Source organism: Notechis scutatus, chromosome 3, assembly GCF_049901735.1.
Source record: "Notechis scutatus isolate UNSWTSFEM ecotype Mainland chromosome 3, rNotScu1.2, whole genome shotgun sequence".
Taxonomy (NCBI): domain Eukaryota; kingdom Metazoa; phylum Chordata; class Lepidosauria; order Squamata; family Elapidae; genus Notechis; species Notechis scutatus.
Genome location: NC_142011.1, coordinates 51,816,824 through 51,833,592, shown reverse-complemented (window position 1 = coordinate 51,833,592; position 16,769 = coordinate 51,816,824). Strand labels below are relative to the sequence as shown.

The following is a 16,769-nucleotide window of genomic DNA, read 5'->3' as shown; positions in this document are numbered from 1 at the left end:
TAAAAACAATAAAACTAAGAGAGAATCATAATAAATTAATAATGTAATAAAACAATCCCCCACCCCTATCCCGGTGACAACACATCACATGAGCCATTTAATGGGCTCCATCGTACTCTGTGTTCCCCAGGCCCACTGGCAGAACCAGGTCTTCAGCGCCTTCTGGAAAAGTGTTAGAGTAGGGGCCATTCTAATCTCTAGGGCAGGGGTCCCCAAACTTGGCAACTTTAAGACTTATGGATTTCAATTCCCAGAATTCTCCAGCCAGCTATGTTGGCTAGAGAATTATGGGAATTGAAGTCCACAAGTCTTGAAGTTGCCAAGTTTGGAGACCTATGCTCTAGGGCAGGGGTGGGCAAACTACGGCCCGCAGGCCACATCCGGCCCGTTGGTCTTTTTAATCCGGCCCGCCGAAGATTGGTACAGAATTAAGGTTTGATGTGAATGATTGAATGATTGCATTCATTTGATTTTGACTTGTAATGACAGGCATTTTGACACCAGGTAGCGGCCCGTCTGTCAAATTTTAAAAGTCAATGAGGCCCCCGAGCCAAAAAGTTTGCCCACCCCTGCTCTAGGGGAATGATGTTCCAGAAAGAGGGAGCCACCACGGAGAAAGTCCTTCTTCTGGGTCCCACCAGGTATATCTCCCTAGGGGTGGGATCCACAAATTCCTTGCCTCCCTGCTTTGGTGGGTTTTGTTCAGAAATTACCTTTATTTTCTTCCCTTTGTCTGATTTTGAGCAAATTGGAACTAGAGGGAGCTAGGCATCCAATTTGCTTTCAGGTAACTAGAGGAGGAAAGTAGAGAAAAGGGCAAAATATACAACATTGACCCTTGTTAACAATGGATACATGATATGGGGTTTCTAAGTTCTTGCCTTGGGAAATATTGAGGAGGGATGTAGCTTTATCAAAGCCCAATCAATCTATTCTCTACTTTTAGTTTCATTGGGCAGGAAAAGCATATGTTTACCTCCATTGGCAGGACTCTTTTTTTATGCATTATTTTAACTTAATGATCTAATAAACTTCTCTAGGAGAAGCCTAGTATTATTTTCTTCTCCCTGGCATCTGGTTTTCTGTATTGAGGGGTTTGGGAAATGAATATTTAATTGTATTTGAATTTGTACTGTTAGCATGAAGTAATTTGGAAACATAGCTTGACCAGATCTGTGTTGTTAACAGAGGTGAACCTGGGTTCTACCACAGAGACAAAGAACTATCTAAGAACTTTCTCTGCAAGAGTGTGTAATGAAACCCAGAACTTATGTGCAATGGGGCTTTCCCACAGGACAAAGAATCCTGTGAAACAAGATGTAAAAATGGCTCCCCTCCAGAACCAGTGAGAGCTGTGTTTTTGCCGACTTATTATTCATTCTCTAGATAAATAACCGATTACATGCTTGCCAGCAGTTTGGGATGCGATCCAAGACTGGAAATGATTTTCTTTTTGTATCTGAAGTGTCTGGGTTTCAGTGAGTGACATCAAGAGTTTTGATCTCATCTACTTGAGAACATCTTTTTCATGAGTAGTTTCCAAAGCAGACTGGAATTAGTGCTGAGTTGGCTTGGTGATTTTCACAAGTTTTATGCAGATGGGGAATGCTACGAAATTTGATTCGGCTCTGGGCAGGGTTGAATCTAATGTTTTTTTCTCCATGGCGTTGTCTCACTTATAAATGTGCAGGGGCTGTTACTTCTTGTTCTTTCTACATGGTTCTGTTAGAAAAGTGCCTTGCCCCACCTTCAAGCATTCTTTTCCAGGAAACAGGGAACTTTTGAAAAAACAGCAAGGTATTTTTCAAAGAGAAAAAAAGTTAATAACATATTATCATTCCCAAATTGAATAAGCAATGAAACCATGTGGATCATGGATAGGGAGGGGAATAGTCAAAATCCACTGAAATCATACTTCATTAGCTCCATGTTTTGTATTAGTTATAAGATTGTTTCAACATTTTCTCAAGCAAGATAGCTATTGCCTCTGGGAAATCTGGGGTCCCCCCAGATACTGTCTCCTGAAAAATATTTGAGCCTTCCTTTTCTCTGAAAACGAATGAATATATTCTTCCTTTCACGGGAGATGATTTTTTTTAAGATAGAAGGCCCAGTTTTACAGCTGTCAGTAAATGTTTTGATGGCATTTTTGGCAGCAGGGGCATTGGTGTTTCTCTTTTGGTGTGAAGATGATGAAGAATTGTATGGGGTCCATTTTTCCTGATACGTTCCCTAGCATTTGCTGCTGTTTCTTTGGTGAGGAGGCATTGGGGGCCTTGCTTAGGAGGAAGAAAAAATGCTTGCCAGGAGAGGACTCAAGGTTATGAGATGGAGGAGTGGAGAGAGGATAGGGGAAAGGGAAGTGATGGTGTCGGTTGGCCATACTGTGGTGAATCAAGTGGCCTGCCTGTAATCCTTAAGTTCCTCTTCCGTCTGGCAGAGGAAGTGCCTTGTTGCCAGTATTAAAATAGGATTCAATCTTGTCATCTCTGGGATCCGTGGGAGAGCTGGCTCTGCAAAATTATTTTCTGAATCCCAAGCATAGACTTGGCACTTTCACTGCTGTAATGTATCATGGACAGTACAAAGAAGGTATATTCCATAGGCATGCGCTGCGTTTGTTTCCCTTCCTCCTAAATAAATGCAGGCTGACATTTCAGTGGCAATTTTATCTATCTTCTGTACTTATTCTGATATGTATTTCATGTCAAGGGAAAGGTATTGAAGAATTAATCTAACTTCATATTAGAAGGATTCTACTGTTTGTCATTGCCTGACAGCTGTGGGTGCAATGTCATTTAAAATTGGTCTTCAGTTGTAAAATATATATGATAATCTGTTTTCTTATAAGCAGTATAAGCTATAGATGAGTTGGTATTTATGATTATCTGCTCAGTGACAAATGTCATAAATGTCAACACACACACACACACACACACACATACACACATTGTATATACATAAACATAAATAAAAGCTGTTGTTTTGAGTTATGTTTCACTCCAGGTGACTACACAGATCTTCCAGTGTAGTTTTCTTAGCAACAATACAAAGTAATTTTTCATTGCCTTCTTCTATACTGTATACACACAACCACACACAAAAAGTTTCCATCTAACTTACAGAGTATTATAGTCTCCCATCTAATTATTAACTACATGTAGTCCTAGACTTAGAACCATTTGTGTTGTTCAAAATTACAGTGGTTCTGAAAAAGTGACTTGCAACCAGTCTTTGCACTTAAATGACCATCGCAGTGTCCTTGCGATCAGGCGATAAGAATCCGAATTCTTGGCAATCAGAATATATTTATGATGGATGCAGTCTCCCAAAGTCATGTGATCACCATTTGCAACTTTCCCAGTGCCTTCGAACAAGCAAAGTAAATTGGGGGGGGGGAGGGGGGAGCCGGATTTATGTAATAATCACATGGTTCACTTAATGACCACAACAAAAGATCGTAAAACTGGGTGTGACTCACCTAATGACTGTATCACTTAGCAACTGTGGCCCTCAGTCAAAAACTACCTGTGAGCTTGACTGTACTCAGCTTTCTAAGTTCAGATATGTCTTGCTAGGTGTGCCATCTGAATAGAATAGAATAGAGTAGAATAGAATAGAATAGAATAGAATAGAATAGAATAGAATAGAATACTTTATTGGCCAAATGTGATTGGACACACAAGGAATTTGTCTTGGTGTAAATACTCAGTATACACAGAGAAAAGGTACATTCGTTAAGAATCAAGAATCATAATGTACAACACTTAATGATAGTCATAGGGTACAATCAACAATCAAATCATACTAGGAAACAGTCAATATAAATCGTAAGCAACAAAGTTACAGTCCTACAATCACAAGTGGGAGGGGATGGGTGATAAGGAGTGGTGAGAAGATTAACAGTAATAGTAGTGTATACTTTGTAAATAGCTGAACAGTGTTGAGGGAATTATTTGTTTAGCAGAGTGATGGCTTTCGGGGAAAAACTGTTCTTGTGTCTAGTTGTTCTGGTGTGCAGTGCTCTATAGCGTCGTTTTGAGGGAAGGAGTTGAAACAGTTTATGTCCGGGATGTGAGGGGTCTGTAAATATTTTCACAGCCCTCTTTGACTTGTGCAGTATACAGGTCCTCGATTGAAGGCAGATGGGTAGTAATTGTTTTTTCTGCAGACCTAATTATTCTCTGAAGTCTGTGTCTGTCCTGTTGGGTTGCAGAACCAAACCAGACAGTTATAGAGGTGCAGATGATAGACTCAATAATTCCTCTGTAGAACTATATCAGCATCTCCTTCGGCAGTTTGAGCTTTCTGAGTTGGCGCAGAAAGAAAATTCAGAAAGAACATCTGCTGTGACAATGTATACAAGTTCTTAGAGAATTTGTATTCTCGCATAGCTGTTTTTGCACTTGAGTGGGGAAACTCAGCTGACTTAGGGTGGTTGTAGCTACATTTTTAAAGGTTTTCCCGCCTGCTATATAGGTTTTTTTTTCTAGATTTGTATCATACATATAAGATTCAATTGATAACTCATCAGTGGTAACTATTCATATAAGAATACAGTAGCACTTAGTAATAAACATGAAATAAATTGTGGTATTAGAACGATCACTTTCTAATTCCTTGGCTTCTTCTCATTGCAGATTGTCTCTTCAGAGTATGCCCCATGAACCGCTATTCAGCTCAAAAGCAATACTGGAAAGCCAAACAAACAAAGCAGGACAAGGACAAAATAGCTGATGTAGTACTGTTGCAGAAACTTCAGGTATGGTAGGCTCCCAAACTATCTTCTGATAGCCATGTTTATTTTGATCAAACAAATGGTTTGTCTTTGTCTTTGCTAAAATATGCCTCCCCTGAACTGGACACCACATGTTAGGCACAATCTGACCAACACAGAACAAGAGGAAGGACACTGTACTGCTATTCATATACTGTAGCCTAGAATTGCATTTGCTTATTTGCCACTGAAGTGTGATTTCCTTGTGATCTGCAAAGACATTAAGGTCCTTTTTTCATGCATTGCAGTCCATTTTTCTTACCTAAATAATGGATTTTACATCTGCCCCTGTTGACATATATTTTGATGGCTTCTCCCATTATTCCACTTGGTCAAGATCATTCTGAATCTTGATACCTTATTCTCCTACTGTGTGTTGTTTATAAATTTTATGATCCTATTTTCCAAGTCATTTATAAATGTATTGAACAAAAGCCTTAAAATGGCATTCTGTGGCCTGCTATTGAGAACTTTCCTTGCTTGACTTGGAGACATTCATGCGTGTTTATTTTATATAAATGCTCAACCACTTAGTCATCATCAGTAGTTCAGGTTTTGCTGTCTTGTGTAGTACAACATTAGAAGAGGGTATCTCTTTGTAAAATGTTTTATTGAAGTAAAGCTACACCTTGTCCATCACAAGGCCATGTAAATTTAACTAAAAATCCCCCACATGTTTTGGCATTATTTATTCTTGATATCCCAGTGCTGCTTCCAGTCAAGCAATATATTCTTTTTTAAACACCCTCAAATTGATTGCTTAATAATCTTTTCCCTGAATGTTGCCCTGCTTCTTTGTCAAGTTGTGAGATCTGTAATTATTCTGGTCTTTTGTCCCCTGCTTTTTGTACATAGGAACAACATTTACCCCTCTCTAGTCCTCTAGAACTGTGCTTAATCCCCGTGCTTTCTAAAAATTCAGAACAAGAGTATCTGAAATGATATCTATAAGTTCTTGGAGATTTAAAGTTGGTCAGAGTAGTCAAGTATTCCTTAACCATCTTTTTATTTCCTTGAGATTGCCAATTTCTCTTTGCAGTTGTTCTGCTTAGGTCCACTTGAAGACCGTTTCCTTTTCAGAGAAGATGAGAGCAAAACAGGAAATACGGAGTTTCCCCCGTCATCTGTTACTATCCCACAATCTAACGGGGCCCCAACCATTCATTTTTCTTCCTTTTACTATTAATATAGCAAAAAAAGTTCTTTTCTTTTGGTTTCCCTTGTGAGCCTACATTTATTTTGTGCTTTAGCCTTTCTAATCTAGCTCTTTGTTGCTAAATGTTTGTTGATATGCAACCTTGGTTGTTAGACACATCCAGTATCTCTTGTACGTGTATCTTTTCAGTTTCAGCTAAATGGGAAGTTCCTTATGCATCCACAGTAGTTTGCTAAATTGCCCCTGTTCTTACTCTAGCAAGATTAAAATGGTGTATCCCACTAGGGTAAATTCAGGGTTTCTTTGTTTTAAGAGTGGTAAATAGTGGATATATAAGCTTCACTCTGTTGGAACACCTCCACAATTTCCTGTAGATTGCTGAGCCTCTGAGGCAGTGAAAGATTTCTAGCCAGCTATTGTTGGAAGAGGCATCTGTATAGAAACTTCATCTGACTTTTATAAGTGACAAAGGAAGCTAACAGGAAAGATTAGAGAGAGAGAGTAGAGAAGGCTCAAGGTGAAATAAAATGTTTGATCAAGGCAAGTTATATCTCATCTTTGTCCCAGTGAAGAAAATGATGTCACCTCCATTATTAGAAGCAAAGCAAATCTAAGCCAACTCCCAGAACACAGGCTTCTTATCTAGGGCGATCTTTCCCAACCAATCCTGGTCAGGAGTTTTGGAATGCAGCTCCACATATCTGCAAGGTTGGTGAGGATTGATTTATGATTGTTTGTTCTACACTTCCTGTGTCTTTCACACATAAACATTAAGTTGGTGGAGTTCTTCCTCCTGTATGAGGAGGAAGAGAGTGTTCTATTTCAATGTGTCGTTTTGCTTTTAAGGCATTGGATTGGAAAGAAGGAGGTGGAGGAAAATCTTTCGTGTATAATGCCACATTTCCTGTTTTATCTTCTTGATTGAATGAACATGAACTAAAAGTGTACAAATTCATTTCCAGAGCCACATGGGCTCTTTTAAGAAACCCAGACTTTCTAATAGGTGAAACCTGACTCAAAAAACGGTAACTGTGAGAGGGACCTTGGAGTCTTAGTAGACAATCACTTAAACATGACTCAGCAGTGTGCTGCAGCAACCAAAAAAGTTAATAAATCCTTGGTTGTATAAACAGAGACATAGAATCAAAATCATGTGAAGTATTAGTACTTCTTTATAAAACCTTAGCGAGGCCACACCTGGAATACTGCATCCAGTTTTGGTCAACACATTACAAAAAAGATGTTGAGACTTTGAAAATAGTGCAGAGAACAGCAATTCAAGGTCCGGAGATTAAAACCTATGAAAACTGTTTGCAGGATTTGGGTTTGGCTAGTCTAGAGAAAAGAAGGACTGGGGTGGGGGGACATGATAGCAGTATTCCAGTATTTGAGAGGCTGCCACAAGAAGGAGGAGATCAATTTATTTTCCAAAGCACCAGAGGGCAGGACAAGAAACAATGGACGGAAGCTAATCAAGGACAGAGGCAACCTGGAATTAAGGAAAAACTTCCTAACAGTGAGGACAACTAATCAGCCTTTAGTCATTGTAGGAGGTTTTTAAGAAGAGACTTCCAGGTCACTTGTCTGAAATGATTTAGGGTATCCTGCTTGAACAAGGGGTTGGACTAGAAGACCTCCAAGGTACCTTCCAGTTCTATTCTTATTCAAAATACTAATTTATCTCTGTGTGGAATATGTTGGTGGAATGAATGCTGTCTTGACTAAGCAATTGCTTGCATTTCCTATATTTGTTCTCTAGTTTACAGTAAAATCCACCTGCCTCTCATTTTTTCTGGATTTTTGTCAGAGCACCTTTTGCAATGCAGGTAATATATTAATTTAATATATTCAATATAACAAAAGCACCAATTGCATTTAAAGGGCACACCTTAATACGTAAATATTGGAAATACAATGAAAATTACTTTTTTGGCAAGGAAGAGCTATCAAGGCCATAATGTAAAGTGTCTTTTCTTATTTTACCTATTGTATTTAACACATGCATATGCCATCATACATGTGCATCATCATAAGAAAGAGAACAAGTGCACATCCAAGAAAAAAAAATGACAGAAAAATTGTACCTATGACTTAGTTTGGAACTGGAATTTCACAGGTGCATTTGATGATACAGCAGAAAACATATTTTTCTCCCTTTTCAAATTAGGCTGACTACTGTTTTTCAATCAGAGGAAATACATTTCAAAAAAATAAATAATGGAAAATAGAATAGAATAAAAGAATGGAAAAGCTAAAGTATGTTGAAACCTTTGAGACTGGTTGGAACCATCAGAGGTAGTCGTAAAATGTTGACTAGTGCATATTTACTCAGAAATAACTCTCACTGGTTTCAATTGGACGTATCTCTAGACAATTTGATCTATAGACTTCCCAAATTTGGTGACATGAAGATAAACATTTTTGAGAGGTCTTGGGTTAGGAAGGCATCTACATTTCATTTTGGTGCTGTGGATGAAGTAGCTGCCCAGCCATAAATTACCAAGCATCACAGGGGCGTGTTTGTGCTAAGCTCAGTTGGCATTATCACAGAATTAGTCTCTTGACAGCTATTCTCCCTTGTGCCTTGAGAAAAAGACCCTTTTCCTGAGCTCCTGTTATCAATTCATCACAGGTTGTTTGTTTCCATTTTTGCACATGTTCCATATAATGCCCTGGCTGGTTTTTTTTTTGTGCCCTGGAAGACAAGCAATAAATTCCGGTTTGGGACGGCTTTGAGGATGAGATGAGAAGCAGACTGAGTTTGGTTATATTAAATTCTTGGCTTCACTGCTTTATTGTTCACTAATTGTTCCTATAATTAGTGAAATGTCTGCAGTAAATACCACTTTACATGCATTTAATGTGCTTCTACTGGTAATGCTGAGTGAAAAGCTGCAGGCCCACCCCTAGGTAATGGATATCTAATTCTTTTAGATTTCTGGTTTCTGAGATTTCATGAAACATTTTCAGCATTTCCATGAGCTATACACTTGCAAGCGAAAGAAAAATGAAGTATAAAAATACTGAATTTTAATCCAAGTGTTTATTTTTAATTATATTTATGAACCACAGGAAGCAAAATCCTTAAAAATAAAACTAGGCTGAACTATAGAGAAGAGTAAACATAAGGCCACTCCTGAGACATTAGTTGCGTTTCTGATCCTTTTCTGTTGCCTACTTAGGTCTGTTTCACTATCTGCTCCTTCCCATACATCCTGTTCTCTCTCCAAGCCTTATAGCCTCAGGGTTTATTTGCTTATTTTTCTTACCATTCCTTTTGCCGCCCTTATTTCACTGGAACTAGTTTCTGCCCCAAGCTGTGCGTGCTCAGCTTTCATCTGCCAGACTGAAAAATCCAGTCAAATATTAATCCATTGTTTGCCAACATTACTGTTTAGTTGGAAGAAGAAGAAGAAGAAGAAGAAGAAGAAGAAGAAGAAGAAGAAGAAGAAGAAGAAGAAGAAGAAGAAGAAGAAGAAGAAGAAGAAGAAGAAGAAGAAGAAGAAGAAGAAGAAGAAGAAGAAGAAGAAGAAGAAGAAGAAGAAGAAGAAGAAGAAGAAGAAGAAGAAGAAGCATGGTAGCCTTTTTAAAAAAGAGCTTTGGATTACCAGTGAAACAACCTTAAAAAAGCAACTTCGGCCAGGTTGGTTTTGTGGTTTACCTGCCAACCTGGAAGATTGTTTTATGCCACTGGTTTTGAAGTGCCTGACTCATGGCTAATGGAGAATTCTTCACGTCTCACAAGGTTTCTGTTTCCTCCTGGACTGGCTCAGAATTCCCCCAGCACCAGTTCTATATTGCTTAATGGGCACTGACTTTCAAAATGAAAGTCTCTTGTTATTTTTGTTGCACTGGATCTGCTGCAGTTCACTTACATGAGAAATGAGCCTCCTTCATTATACCCTCCATGAAGTATGTGATTGAGATAGACAATTTCTATGCAAATGAGCCATGCATGGTTCTTTCTGAATACCCTTATAATTTTTATGGACCTGGGAAATTTTAAAGCTTTTATTTAAAAGTGCTAGATGTGAAAAAAAAATATTCCCAGCTCTTGAAAGCAGTGGCCTTATGTCCTTCAATATTTGATGGACTTCTGAAACTTTACCTTTTATTTTTTTGAGAAAGAGCTTCTTCTTTACTACCTCTGTTGCCACTTCAAGTATCAAGGGGGAAAAAAGAGCTAGATGTGAAAAACATATTCACAGTTCATGAAAGCAATGGCCTCATTCTGTACTGCTTTTCTTCATTAATATGTTTCTAAAGTTCTAGCATTTCTAGAACCCAATTTAAGCAGCTATTAATAGTAGAGCTAATGTCCAATTTTAAAAAATTAATTCAATCATTAATAATATAGTTTGATGTATGTCTGTGGACCTGTGCGGCTTTTACTTGTGCAGATAAAATAAATTGGAACAAGTATGTGATCTTTGTGTTTGAATGATGAAGCTATGTAGTATGTGAAACTATGAGGTATCTTTTTCTTCCATATGCTGCTTATTTCATAGCCATATATAGATGTTAAAAATAATTCATTTTTTAAAAACATGCTTAAGTAATTAGAGCAGATGTGAGACACCTGCAATCTGTAGCCCAATTGCACCATGTAACCTCCATCTAAAGATATTTGATGGCAAATAATTCATGAAGGATAGTATTAATTCATAATTAATACTATCCTCCTCCTCCTCCACCTCCCAAAAATGAAGATTAAAATGGACATGTTAACATCTGCACGGCAAAGTGCATCAGCTTCTAGCCTATCCTATCTACTCTGTTGCCACATGTAGCAAACGAATAAACTCTTTCACCCTTACCTACTTGATAGCTTTTTCATATTGGCCAACATGTCTTCAATGACTTTCAGAGAAGATCTCCATCTGAAAAAGATTATTTGCTCCTGAATTAGAAATGCCTTTTCAATTGTAAGTCCTGTTATAACCCAGAAGTCCCTCTGATGCTAGAGCCCAGATTTGATTCTAGCCCAGGAATTTCCTAGGTAGAGTGAAGAATCAGTGAAGAATTTCATTCATTCATTCATTCATTCATTCATTCATTCATTCATTCATTCAATTTATATGGCTGTCCATCCCACCAAACATGACTACATACAGTACAGGTAATTCTTGACCTATGAGCTCAATTATGAGACAATTGAGCTTAAAATTTCTGTTGCTATGTGAGACAGTTAGAATTTTATGACCTTTCTCCCACAGTTGTTAAGTTGTTGAATCACTTGGTGGGGTCCGCTGCTTTTCTGTCGAAGTGCAAAAGGAATCACATGATGGAGCCTTCCTCTAAATCAATATAAATCTTGGCCCTTGTTGTCTGTGTCTGGAGATCAGAGGGGTTCAGGGCTGCCGTCTGGAAAACAGGCAGATTTTGATAGTTCAAAGCCGGTTGAAATTTTGAGTAGTTCAGAATATCACCTCTAACTGGCCCCGCCCCCATCTATTCTCTGCCTCCCAAGTCCCAGCTGATTGGCTGGGTCTTCTTTTGTTGCCCTGCACAGGAGAACGGAGCTGGAAAGAGGGTTAGTGGGGTTATCCTTCCCTTGCCACGCCTGCCATGCCATGCCCACCAAGCCATGTCATGCCCACCAAGCCATGCCACAGAACCGATAGTAAAAAAAAATTGAATCCCACCACTGATGGGGATACTGCAGCAGTCGTACATGTAAAAAATGGTCGTAAACCACTTTTTTCAGTGCTGTTGTAACTTGAACAGTCACTAAATGAACTGTTGTAAATCAAGGACTCTCAAAACTATTAAACAGTAATATAAAAAACAATTAGCAAATCCAGGGAAAGAGAATCAACAGATATTAATCTCAACGGAGCTACCTCAGGAATGCACTGGTTCCTTGGGGTCACCAGGCCTGATGACATAGTTGAGTTTTGAGGGATTTCTGGAAAATTAATTGGGATGAAGTCAACCTCATTTCAGGAGCAGATGATATTCCAAAAGGCTCATTTTCTGGGTCCAGGTCTAACCCCTTAGCAGAAGGGACCTGCAACATAACCTTTCTGTCAGCTCTGATGGGATGAGCAGATGTATTTTGTATCCCTCAAATAACCCAGCCCTATGCTATGTAGAGCTTTAAAATCAACTCCTTGAATTGGACCTTAGCAACACCTTGAACTGGACCTTAGTGCAGCTTGTGAGCAGAGGTATAATGTGTGCTGTGCAGCTAGGAAGACTCTAAAGGCAGCTTTTCTTTTCCTTGCTTCATTCAGTATTTTTTTTTAAAAAAAGAATATCCCATTTCTAATTGTGAACTTTTAAGTTTTTTACTGATATCTTCAAGAAATTGTATGCAGAGTGTGTATAGATTAAAAAAACCTAGAAATACAGATAATGCTTTACTGGCATTTTATTAGTTTATATAACCTGTTGAAGTCAAATGACTTTTAGAAAACCATTAACTATAATTTACAAACCATAATTGCTAGGTTTGTATAACTTACTAAACCAAAATTCAACAAACATCATGATGTGGCAAAATATATGGACCCCCAGCTTCTCTTTCACTCTTGATCCTCTTCTGACAAATATTTTCCATCCTTTTACAGGATTCATATTTTCCATCCCTTTACAGGATTTGTGCAATTGGATTCATTCTGCTGTGTTTTATATTTCTCAACAGCATGCAGCTCAGATGGAACAGAAGCAAAATGAAACAGAGAACAAGAAGGTGCATGGAGATGTGGTGAAATATGGAAGTGTCATACAGGTATGTAACATTGTGTTTCTCTTGGCCCATTGCCCAGTCACCAATTTAAATATCCATGTTCCTTTAGATCAGGGGTGTCCAACCTTGGCAACTTTAAGACTTGTGGACTTCAACTCCCAGAATTTTCTGAGCTGGCTGAGGAACTCTGGGAGTTGAAGTCCACAAGTCTTAAAGTTGCCAAGGTTGGACACCCCTGCTTTAGATAGCCAAATGTATGTTCACCTAGAACTGCTTTCTCAAATCTGGGGGGCCCTTAGTTATCTGGACTACAACATCCAAATTTTTAACAATATCTAGGCTGGTTTGAGAATTCAGGAATTTGAAGCTTATACATCTGCACAACATCCAGATTGGAAAAGGGTGAATCTCTTTGGAATGCCTGTTCATGAAAGTGACTTTTATATTACCTATCATTATCATTTTCCTTGGTCACAAAGCATAATATCATTATGAAAAGAAATGGAAGAATGGATATGGGTTGTGACTATCTAGTTTCTTGGTCAGAGAATTGTCATTATTAAACCGGAATTGACCCAAGACATTTTGGTGTGTCAGAAATTAAATTGTTTCTTTTTTTATGCATTTCCCATTTGGAGAAAATTGAAAGAAGAAATAAAGATAAAGGTTCCCCTCACACATACGTGCTAGTTGTTTCTGGCTCTAGGGGGCAGATGTTCATCTCCATTGCAAAGCCGAAGAGCCAGTGCTGTCCGAAGACGTCTCCATGGTCATGTGGCCAGCATGACTAAATGCAAAACACTGTTAAAACGCTGTGAAAGAAGAAATAGCTGGCCCATTGTCACCTGCTATAGTGGTGTCCCCAAATTTAGGTGTCCCTAATAGTATTGCTGCTTTGCAGCATTGACAATGATAGCATAAAATTATAGCTGTGTCAAATGCTGGGGAAATCAGGAGATATAGGCAATTCAGATTGAATATAATATTTATTGCAAGCTTACGCTTTCTACAAGATTCTGACAAACTAATGGTCAAGTGAAATGAGCGGGAGATAAGAAAGGCATTCAAGGTAGGCTGGATTAAGATGTCTTGCAGGCGTGCAGGGACTTGTGACTTATGATGCATTTGACTCCTCCCTTGGGCTCCACCTGGTCATCTCCTATAAGCTAGTGCGCTCTCTCCCTCCTTCCCTCCCTCCCTCTTTCTCTTTCTCTTGTGTGTGTGTAAACAGGTGTTATGGATCAACCCTTCTAGCACATCAACATGGAACATTCTCTTAACTGATATAGTAAGAGAATTCCCTCCCTCCTTCTCATCCATTCTTTACATTTAGCAGCCCTAAGATTGGATGATATCAGATAATCTCATTGATTTCTTGATCTCAGTTTTCATATTAAATGGTGCCCAATAAATTATATAAAAACAAAAAACTATATTAACTAACTAAATACATGCACAAGCAAAGAAACTATCCTGTTGTGATATTCTCAGTACAAAAAAAATTATCTACTTTGGAACAAACTGGCTGATACAATATATGGGAATGGCTTCAGATTAATCATTAGGTATATTACGAAGCATGAACTTGAACTGCAATCAAAGGATTTTGTAATGAATATGCCTATTAGCTATTCCCATCAAGCAACTTAATTTGATATTTCAGAGATAACTTATATCATGCTTGTGATTTTTACTAAGGGGGATTTGAGATGAAGCTGTAAGGGACTTCAAATAGAGAAGATGTTGAAGATGTAGATTATTTGCCCTTCTGAAAACATGTACTTTGTAAAATAAAATGTTTCCTGTTCGCTCTGATTGTTGATCGTCCTACAGAATAAACCAAACCAAAGAAGAAGGAATTTCTCTCTTCATATGGGCTTAAGCCATATTTATCTATTTGTTGTCTTGGCAATAAATCTTCCCTCCACCTCCTCAAGGTCATCTTCTATAGTCTGTAGTTGCAGAATGTAGTCTTAATTTTTCTCTCTGGCTCTTTCTGTTAATATGGTCTGTGAATGATTCAAAGACCATAAATGTTTATTTTTCTTTTTTATATAATTTTTATTAAAGTTTACACATGCAAAGATAAAAAAACTAATGCAAAGTAAGAAGAATATAAAAAACAAAAAGTGCAGAGAAAAAAATGACAAAGTAAAATGATATATAAAGAAATGATTCCCTCTCACTTCAGACAAGTATAAACAACTTCAGTAATTAATGCCCTTCTCTTATATTTCAATTCTCTTATATTTCAATATTTCATCTCTTATCAGTGGACAAATTATACAATCTTGTCACTCAGTGCTAATCAGCAAAGTCTATTAAGAACTAACAGTAATAATAACATATATATTTTAACCTTAATCAAAAGAACTATTTTTTATTCTTTTCCTTTTAACACAGCAACAACGGGTTCTCTAAAAATACAGCAAGATAAATTTCTTCCCATATCTTATCTGTTATGATATGTTCAAAGCCTTTTAATTCAGTCATAGTTAAGAAAAATCCATCAAGAATTACAAAAACACAACATAAATATGTAACCTTGATTAAAGTAATCCACAAAATCTTCATTGTAAAATTTTAAACAACCCACAGGAAATACTCTATTCTGAAACACACTGGAGATTGCTGGCTTATTCCATGTGAGGAATCTGTACAGAGCAGTTATGGATGATCCTGGCCCTCCTTGCTCTGAAGAGGAATTCTGAGGAGCCAATCCATTCCCCAGCTCCTTTTTCTAACACAGCCTATATGGAGCTGTCATTGGTCCATTGCTGCTTTTCCAGAACTCTGTTTATTTTTTCAGCTTCTCCACATGAAGAGTAACAAGTATCTGACAGTAAACAAGCGCCTCCCTGCTCTACTGGAGAAGAATGCCATGAGGGTAACTCTTGATGCCACAGGCAATGAAGGATCCTGGCTCTTTATCCAACCCTTCTGGAAACTGAGGAGCAATGGAGATAATGTGAGTTTGATAATGTGATTCCTTCGTATAGATCTCTCTTGAGTTTATAAATAGGGATTAATTTAGGTTTCTCTACTTCCTACGGGACTGGGTTTCACTTTTATACAAAGAAGTCTAGAAAGGGGTATCAAATTGGCTTTAATTACTTAGTTTCTCAAGGAATCTGTGATGGGACATTCATGATGGATTTTTAGTCATAACCCTGATATTATCACTGAAATGCCCACATTTCTTATACTTAAATCTGTTAGGGGAAGGAACCCAATGGGAGATATTATGCCAAGCTGATAATAAAGGGATTTAGAGTCATGTAAACTAGAGATTCATTCATTCATTCATTCATTCATTCATTCATTCATTTTCTATAGCTGCCCAACTCAACCAAGTAACTGTGTGGCTTGCAGTAATAAAATTATAAAACAATGTAAACAACTAAAAATATTATGTGATCCTTTCTCAGGTAGTTGTTGGAGACAAAGTAATTTTGAATCCTGTGAATGCTGGGCAGCCACTACATGCTAGCAACTATGAACTTGCTGATAATCCTGGATGCAAAGAGGTATAACAAACTGGAAGAAGTGAAATGTTGGTTTGGGGAGAGCGTAGAAAATTATAGTAGAAGTTCAGTCATTATTTGAGATTTATTTTAGGGCATATCATTTTGTAATTCCTTGTTTTCTTAGGTGAATTCTGTCAATTGCAACACCAGCTGGAAAATCAACTTGTTTATGAAATTCCGGGATCATATGGAAGAAGTGCTTAAAGGGGTAATAAGTTTGTGCATATCAATCTTTAATTGTTATGCATGTAAACTTTATTTTGTTGCTTTGTTATGCAGTCTTTAAATTTTAGAATAGAATAGAGCTGGAAGGAACATTGGAGGTGGACTACATTCTAGTCCAGCCTCCTGCTCAAGGAAGATAATCTATACTATTTCAGATAAGTGACAGTCCAGTCCCTTTTTAAAAACCTCCAGGGATGGAGTGCCCACGATTTCTGAAGGCAAGCTGGTCCTCACTGTTCGGAAGTTTCTCCTTAATCCAGGTTGCTTCTCTCTTTGATTAGTTTCCAACTACTGTTTCTTGTCCTGCTCTCTGATGCTTTGTAGAATAATTTGACCTTCTCTTCTTTGTGGCAGCCACTCAAATGCTGGACTACTGCTATGATGTTGCCCCTA

General features: G+C 38.0%; 1 protein-coding gene across 1 annotated transcript in view; it reads left to right on the top strand.

The window, feature by feature from the left end:
* Positions 1-16,769, top strand: part of ITPR3 (inositol 1,4,5-trisphosphate receptor type 3) — a 107,858-nt gene that overhangs the window by 32,680 nt on the left and 58,409 nt on the right. The window contains exons 3-7 of the mRNA XM_026677810.2: positions 4,641-4,762; positions 12,580-12,666; positions 15,434-15,592; positions 16,053-16,151; positions 16,276-16,359. Of these exons, the coding sequence (XP_026533595.1) occupies positions 4,641-4,762; positions 12,580-12,666; positions 15,434-15,592; positions 16,053-16,151; positions 16,276-16,359 (551 nt within the window). The remainder of the gene's footprint in view (positions 1-4,640; positions 4,763-12,579; positions 12,667-15,433; positions 15,593-16,052; positions 16,152-16,275; positions 16,360-16,769) is intronic.